At 39.9% G+C, this 8665-nt stretch overlaps 1 protein-coding gene across 1 annotated transcript; it reads right to left on the reverse strand.

Moving 5' to 3' along the window:
* Window positions 1–3684: 3684 nt before the first annotated feature.
* Window positions 3685–8345, reverse strand: zmat2 (zinc finger, matrin-type 2). Its single transcript, XM_050040920.1, has 6 exons — window positions 8287–8345; window positions 6345–6444; window positions 5876–5999; window positions 4862–4935; window positions 4622–4767; window positions 3685–4525 (listed from the first exon to the last, which is right to left on the reverse strand). The coding sequence occupies exons 1-6, from the start codon at window positions 8302–8304 to the stop codon at window positions 4382–4384; spliced, it is 606 nt and encodes a 201-aa protein (XP_049896877.1). The 5' UTR covers window positions 8305–8345; the 3' UTR covers window positions 3685–4381.
* Window positions 8346–8665: the final 320 nt, after the last annotated feature.

Consider the following 8665-nt stretch of genomic DNA (forward strand, 5'->3'; position numbering starts at 1 on the left):
ATTACATCCTTCATGATCACATGAGTTATACACAATCTCTGGTGCATCACTTTTATTACGTACACACAGTGAGAACAGCCTGTTGCATCATACTGGAGATATGGCAGACAGAAGAATAGAATACTTAACTGTCATTGCACAAATGTACAACAGTGGTACAAGATAAAACACACAATATAAAAGATACATTTCGGCAGATATTTCCACAGAACAGCAACAAAGAGTCAATAAATGACACAGACTGACTCAGAGAGGTGCATTCTGGGAGTGCAGATGCAAAAATAAATCCCCACATGTCTAACCAGCGGTCAAAGCTGACAGTAACTGAGCCGCTGCAGTGTGAACATGCAAATTTCAATGTGTGTGTTTGGCTTCCTCTGCGTCTAAAATAACTTCACATTCATCCTCTGATAAACCCTTAAATTAGTGAAGCAGAAGAAGAAGAAGTTCACTGAGTTAGTGAAACATTCAGGTAATTTCCCTGCTTCTGGTGTTCAGAGTTAAAGTACTGGATCAGCAGGAGAGTCTGTTTTCACTTTGTGGACTTTAATCTTTGAATTTGAACACACAGTTGTTTCAGTAAATAAACCAGTCACCAGAATAAGCCTTTGTAGTCCTTTGAGCTAGGGATCGATCGATACATTTTTTCAGAGCGGATGCCGATACCAATTATTATGAAACAGAGAATAGCCGATATTTACAACTAATAGATGTCTGCTGTAAAAATCATAGACACAGAATTGAAAAAAATAAACACTGACAAAGCACTACATTCAAATGCAATTAAGCATATATTCATTCTGAGAACTTTTCCAATCAAACGGTACAGGGTGCTGCCAGCAGCACTTTGAAAACAACTTTGACAAGTAAACAAATGAATGAAAAAATATAAAAATAATAATGAAATAAAATAAAATAAAATAAAGGAGAGCTCAATTAAAAGCCAGGCTAAAAGGGTAGGTCTTGAGTTTGCTTTTAAGAGCCTAGAATGGTCCGTGCAGGCAGTGAGAAGCACGACAGGGGCAAACAGTGCAGCTAAGGACAACAAACTGTATATCGGCATATCAGTGGAAAAAAAATCACCGATACCGATAACCCTAAATATTCATAATATCGGCCCCGATAATCGGTCAGGCTGATTATCTGTCGACCCCTACTTTGAGCCTTTTTGGTCATTTTGTGACGCTTTGTAGATTTTTCTTTTTTTTTCTTCTATTTTTTTGTAGTCATTTGAGTCTTTTTAAGGTTATTTTGTGTCTTTGTGGTCTTTTTTGACACTTTAGAGTTGTTTTGTGTCTGTTTGTGTGCTTTGTTGTGTTTTTTATAGTCCTTTGAGCCTTTTTAACATAATTTTGTGTGTTTTTGTAGTTGTTTTGGTCTTTTTGAGGTCATTTTGTGTTGCCTTTGGGGGGGCGGGGGTGTAGTCATTTGAGTCTTCATTTTGTGTCTCTTTGAGGTTGTTTATGTCTTTTTGTTGGCGTTTTAGTCTTTTGTGATCATTTTTTTATTCTTAAGAGTTGTTTTGTGTCTCCTTGCGTGCTTTTTGTAGTCCTTTGAGCCTTTTTAACATAATTTTGTGTCTTTTTGGTCATTTTGTTTCACTTTGTAGTTACATTGTGTCTCTGTGCAATTCCTCACTAGTTCTCCCTCATTAAAGGCTGGTATGTAAAGGTGACCAGGCTTTTACCTGACAGTTCCTGAGGCTCTGGAATTCTCTGCCTGAGATCAGGCTGGACAGCACATTACCTGATTGTAAATTATTGCTTAAAATATCTTTTATATGAAAGCTTTTCTTTATTTTTTGTTTTTATTATACTCTTTTTTTTTTCTTTATGCAGTTCTTTTGCATTTGGTGGAAAATGTGAGTGCTGACATGTTGTGTGCAGTTTGGAGCAGGTATATGTTTGGACGCCCTCTGGGTCATAGGTAATGATAATCCACTGCACCTGTTCAGGCCACCAGTTTCACCGCTCTGTTCCGGTCCATGGAGAGCATGAAGCTGCAGGTCCAGAGCTCTGCAGCAGCAGAAAGAGCAGCTCCGTCCGGACCAGTGAGTGTTTAACTCTGACGTGTGTGAACTTGAAGTGTGTTCTGTTGTGACTTATTTTTGTCCTTACTGAGTCTGAGAGGGTGACTAAAGTATTTTTTAGTCTGGAACCTACATTCATATGTTTTTATGTCAAGTTGATCAATGGGAGCAACAATTTTTAAAATTGGTCCAGTGTTGAGAGGAAACAGCTGCAGTGTTTCCACTCTGCTCACACCGTCAGTGTCCGTCCACTAACAGTGTTTGTTTTTGTCACTGATAGGCTCAGATTGTTATTCTAAGTGTCCGACAACATTATGAAAGGATCCCTACAGAGATAGAACTTTGTGTTAAAGAGTAAGATCCAGAAACAGCCCTGAAATCACCATCACCAAACCCACCCGACTCGATTTAAATAAACAGTCATTTTATCATCATAAAACAGACTTCATTCAAAGTCAACAGCACTAAAATTAAACTCACAGGAACCATCTTGGTTCATCTTTCCACCGTTACAAACAGTCACCAACTCTGGTTTGGTTGAAATTAACCCTTAATTCACCCAGTTAGATGTGAAAACATGTTGCCTCTAAAATGACTGTTTATTTAAATGGAGTCTGGTGGGTTTGGTGATGGTGATTTCAGGGCTGTTTCTGGATCTTACTCTTTAACACAAAGCTCTATCTCTGTAGGGATCCTTTCATAATGTTGTCAGACACTTAGAATAACAATCTGAGCCTATCAGTGACAAAAACAAACACTTTTAGTGGGCCACTCAACACCTGGGGCACGTTTCCACCGCCAATTAACGCCCAGTATAAGTTCTCGTTTTATGAAAAGTATTCATAAATCATCGCTTAATGTTTCCATGTAGATTCATTTCTTTTCAACACTGACAGACCTGCAGTTCTGAGGAATTCCTCTGTGATGATCCATTCTGAGTTTTCCATTTCACAAAGCCAGTTCAGTGTAACCCTGAGTCAGTCAGTAATCTTACTGGCTGGCTCCTCTTGATCCGATTGGTCAGAGGTCGGGGTGTTGACAGGCTGTGACCTGATACTCTGAACATAACCTGCTCCCGAGCAGGTCAGCTTATCAGCATCAGTTGCCACAGTGATTTATCCTGTTAAGAAGAGAATCAGCTTCGTAGCACTGAAACCCAGAGTTAACCCTGAACTTACCTCACTAACTCCAAATCCTGCTTCGTAGTACAGACCTCTGGTTACCTGACCTTCTGGTCTTAATCTGTGACTTTCTTTCTCCTAAAATGACGAGTTTGATCTCGTAATATATTGACTTTATTTTCATAGATTTACATCTTACTGCTAAAACGCAATACATTACTGTAACACATTACCTTTGCAACGTGTTACTGAAGTTCTGATCATCTGACTGGATAAATGAGACTTGGATTATTCCGCACAAGTTGTGACAGTTTGTAAACAGATGTTTTGATATAGTTTTGCTGCTGTTAAACGTGGAGCCCAATCAGTAAATCAATATGTTCGGTTTTCTGTGGAGACATGTCAGAAAAACCAAAGTTTTCTCCATGAATTCAACGTAACACACAGAGTAACTGATATATACACGATTATTATGAGGCAATTTTGGTGATGCGTTCACTGACACTAACAGAGCTGATAAATCAGAGTAATCACTTAGAAACCAAAAAAAACAGTGTGTTTATTAAAATCTGAATTTTCAGACAGACTCAACATGTTGATAATAATACTAATATAATAACGTCAAAAATCAACATTTAACAAGTTAAAATTTAAGCTGCTGATATTTGTAACTGTTCATAAATCATTTTCAGGTCCAGTGAAGACGTCAGAACAAATTCTTAATCACAAAATCAGATTTAACTTGAATTATATTTTTCAAGATGAGAATTTAAATCATATCAAAATTTAGATTTTAAGGTGTTAAAATGTTTTTCTGAATGAAAATCTGCTTCCCGTGAAAACAAAAACTAATTTTATCTCCATGAACTCTAACGCCTCGCAGTCAGACGTCTTGTCGTTAAAGAAAACTTCCGCAGTTTTATTTTTGGTCCGCTCGTCATCTCTCAGTTCTGATGTTTTCTGACACACAGATTATCCAAACGAACTTTTGGTGCTCGCCGACAGGAAGCAGCTGAAGTAAACGCCATCAGAGCTGACAGTGACGGATCAAACTACCAAAATAAAAGCATGACAGCAGATAAAAAGAATTATTTTCAGGTTTTAAGTCTGAATCGGGACAGTGAGCGTGCAGCAGGACTTCCTGTCGTCATAGTCTGAAGCTCCAGCTGACTGGAAACCAGTTCCCCGTCCTGGTGCGTGGTGGCCATCCTCGCCGTGCAGCTGCGGAGCATCAGTGACTCTTCTTGGATGAGCCGAAGCCGGAGAAACCCATCACAGCCGCCATCTCGTCGTCCTCCTCAAAGTCCACGTCCTCCTCAGCCCGCCGCTTCCTCTCCTTCTGCTTCTCCTTCTTGTAGGCCTTCGCCTTCTCCTCCTGACAACACAGAGCACGCCAGACGTTACGTATGCACCAGAAAATACAACCAACAGAGGGCGTGTCCCCACACCTCCTCCTCCTCCTCCAACTCACCTCCTCCCGCAGCTCCTTCATGCGCTCCTCAAAGTCGTACTCCTTCTGCTTCTCCTCCATCTTCTTCTTGTTCACCTCAAAACGTTTCTTCACCTGATCCAGAGACGAGCGCTCGACTCGCATCGACATCCCCAAGTTCCTCTGGTCTGTTCGCACACACCGTTACACACACACAGAGTTACACACAGTAACACACGTACAGACAGATGACTCGTCGTCTTGTCATCAATGTGAACTCACGTTTTTTGCCGTTGATGTGATCCAGGAAGTTGATGGAGTCTTTGACAACACAGTCACAGACGTTACAGTAATAACTGAGAGAAAGAAGAAGAAGACGAAGAAGAAGACAGCCAATCAGAGCAAGGTGACAGACTGAGCCGTTCAGGTTCATTATGGTTACAGTAAAGTTGATTCTAGAAGCTTTAAACTCTGACGTCTTCACTCTGCAGGCAAACGCCAAACACACACCAAGAAGCTACGACGTGCAGCTCGCCACAACAGTTAATATTCTGCGGTGAGGAGGCGTGTTCATGCGTTGGAGATGCGAAAAAATTCTTTTGACCTTTTTACACAGAGATGGCGCTATAGAGCCGCAACTAAGTCTCTTCTTTATGCTGCCTTTGTATTTTTACACAGAACCAAACATGGGCAACGTGATGCTCCAGTGGTTTTAGACAACAAGCCGACACCACAGAATTAAAAGAGGCGTGGCGCTTTATGAATAATAATAATGACATAACATGTCAATAACATAATTCCGATAATATTGGAGACGATATGTTAATATTTATGATGATCAAGATGGCGGTGCAGCTGCAGAATAAAACTCAGAGTTCAGGGTTACACTCAGTTTGTTAAACCTGCTTTCTGAAACAGGCCCCGATGGCTAGTTACACAGATAACGTGTCATCAAACCATCACACCCGTCCTGCCAGCTGTCGCTTTATACAGACGCCATTTCGGTCCCCCCTTGGGAAGGCAGTATAAAAGGGGCTTTTGCAACGTGGGTCAACATGTCGAAGGAGTTATAGGACTCTGTTTACTGATTGGCTGCAGGTTTTCTCTGTCACAAATTAATGCTAAAAGTTAAACTCTCCCAAATTTTAGTCTGGCGGCAGCTCACCACAGACTCATACGGCCACAGCCTTCCACAGACACTGCACGGCTGCACTTCGCCGCTGTTTGGTGTGTCTTTGCCGTAAAATATGAAAGAGTGAAATCAAATCTGTTTCTGGTGTCAGAAACTCTTCGTACCCGCCCATCTCAGCCTGAGGAGTGGTCTTTGTGATGACAATGGTCTTCCCCAGTTTGGACTCCAGGTCCACTTTGTAGTCTCTGTGACGCAGGAGGTCCCGCTTAACGGGCGGAGCCGTTTTCCCTGAAAGAGATGAGTAACGTGTCGGTTAAACTACAAAGTTATAATTAATAATTTCTCTACACTGAGTCTAGTTTCTCAGACGTGAAGAGTCCGACTGAACAAACAGTTTGAAGAGGGTCACGACTAATGGCAGATATCAGAAATATATAAACAAACACCTGAGGAGGAAAACAGTAAACACAGAGACATGAAAACAAACAAACACTCGAGTATGAAAAAGAAAATGATGCAGCTAAAAGACATTATACACAGATTCTTCTTTAATAATTTCCTGAAAGTCTCAGAATCAGAAGTAGAAACTAAATTCACTGATCTGGGTTTTCTGATTTTAACCCATCTTCTCACCATCTCTCCTCTCTCTGTCTCTCTCCTCAGCCAGTCGTTTCTGAGCGAGGTTTTCATATTCGTCTTTGTCCCACTTCCTGCGGAAGTCGTTCTTACTGGACTGTAACAGAAGAAGAAGAGAGTCAGAGAAGAAGATGAACCTGCACCCATGCAGAACAAGAAACGGATCGTGTAAATGTTGCAGTATTTTATTTTGCTGTGTTTTAGGGGTGGGAACCACCAGAGGAACCACGATCCAAATATGGTGCGATGTGCTGAGTATTGCGCTAAAATATACTGTAACATATTACTTTTTTTCAGCTGTAAATTACGTCCCCGAAGAAAAACTTCTGTTTTATCTAATAAGATTCATTTTTTTAGTCTGTTCATCGCGCTTCAATCTTTTTTTGTAGCAGCAAACTGTATCTAGTGGACTGAAAAAGCAGTCAGTTATTTTATTCTGGTTGGCTACCCAAAGTTTAATTTGTATTTGTAACAGTAATAATTTATATAATAAAAGAATTGATACTGGCAGTGTGATGATACGATATTGCCGCACAAAAATATTACGATACTACGCTGTATCAGTTTTTTCCCCACCCCTACTGTGTTAAGTTCTGTGTAAGGATGCACGAGATTGGATTTTCTGCTGATATCTGATATGTAACAACTTATTTGGCCGATCTCTGATACTGATATATCCACTTTTTCCCCACCTAATTTTAGTGATCATCAAGTCTCTTCTGTAGTGGAGTTAACATCATATTATACATACATACTCTTATCATGACGGCCCACCAGCAGATGTAGTCATGAAATACTGTTCAGTGTTTGTAACATTCATTCATTGTGCAAAATAAGAAAAACCACGCTGGCCAATACCGATGACGTGCTGATATTATCTTGTATCCCTAGTTCTGTGTGTTTTCTCCACCTTTGTTTTATTTATGTTGATGTTTGTCCTCTATCTGTCCATTAGCTGATGTGCCCACAGGGCTGTATGACAGGAGAATAGTGAGTGCACCTGGATTTTGATTTTGTTGTCCACTCCAGGAAAGAGTCAGTGACCCTTGATCATGGATGATTGATTATAGATCACTGCATATTTATTATGTTGATGTACTATTCACACATTGCACGTATTGCACGTCTGTCCATCCTGAGAGAGGGATGTCTCCTCAGCTGTTCTTCCTGAGGTTTCTGCCATTTTTTTATTTTTTTATTTTTTACCAGTTAAAGGTTTTTTGGGGAGTGTTTCTTTATCCAGGTGAGGGTCCAAGATCAGAGGGATGCTGTAAAGCCCTCTAAGACAATTTGTGATTAGTGATATTTGGCTTTCTGAATAAAACTGTTGAACTGAATGATTAAACCGTCCATACATGATGACATCTGTTTATGAAGACGACTTTTTTCAAACTAAAAGCATCAGTGACCATTCAGACGCACATAAATATTCCTCTGACACATGTGATTGGCCCACATCAGCCCCCGCAGCAGCAGATAAAATCTACAAACAGCATGTATTTCATTTAAAATGTGAGTTTGATGTGTTTGTGTTAATGATGCTGTTTTATTCTGAAAGGTCTCCCGCCGGAAGTCGTCTTGTTGTTGTTGCTAGCGGAGCGCATGCTAATATTTAGCAATTACATAGATCACAGTAATGTATAAACACGTTAAACCAACACGTGACGTTTCATGAAACATTAGTTTTTTTATTGAAAATGAAACCGGAAACGTTGCTTCTCTGTAATCAGGCTAGACGGGCTAGCCACCGTTTAGCTGTTAGCGGTTAGCTTATAGCTGAGGCGCCGCTTCTACCGGGTTTTACACCATTTAAACGGACTCGGTGTGAAGCGTTACCGGCTCTGATAAACAGACAAACTCCGGCTGAAATGAAGGTTACTGGATGTTAAAACAATTTTACATTTTTAACGCTGTAAAACAGATTAGATCAGGAACTCACCCCACTGCCAGACGCCATCTTGTTTACCCAGTAACAGAATACGTCATGTCGTAAAATCAGTGTTGGTCTATTAAGTAGCATCACAGCGACGCCTGCTGGAGCGGAGACACACTAATTTTATATACATTAAATTAATGATATATTAATATATATTATATTGAGGGTATTTCAATATTGATTACGTTAACAATATTTTAATATTAATTGTATTCATGAGTCGATTTCACTGCTTATTAAAGCTGTTTTAGTTTATTTAATTTATTTTCCTTTATTATTTGACTACCAGTACTTTTATTTTGGAAAGTCACATAACTAATTTCTTTACAATGTTATTCCTAAAGAGGACGACAAATGATTTAAGTATCAATAAATAAACAAA

Source organism: Epinephelus moara, chromosome 3, assembly GCF_006386435.1.
Source record: "Epinephelus moara isolate mb chromosome 3, YSFRI_EMoa_1.0, whole genome shotgun sequence".
In the NCBI taxonomy this organism is placed as follows: domain Eukaryota; kingdom Metazoa; phylum Chordata; class Actinopteri; order Perciformes; family Serranidae; genus Epinephelus; species Epinephelus moara.

What these genes read in the sequence shown, in the direction of transcription:
- zmat2 (XM_050040920.1), bottom strand. An exon ending in CCTCAGGCTGAGATGGGCGG is followed by an intron (nt 4,936 to 5,875) that starts GTACGAAGAGTT and finishes TCTTTCTCTCAG; the next exon opens with TTATTACTGTAACGTCTGTG. An exon ending in TCACATCAACGGCAAAAAAC is followed by an intron (nt 4,768 to 4,861) that starts GTGAGTTCACAT and finishes GTGTGCGAACAG; the next exon opens with ACCAGAGGAACTTGGGGATG.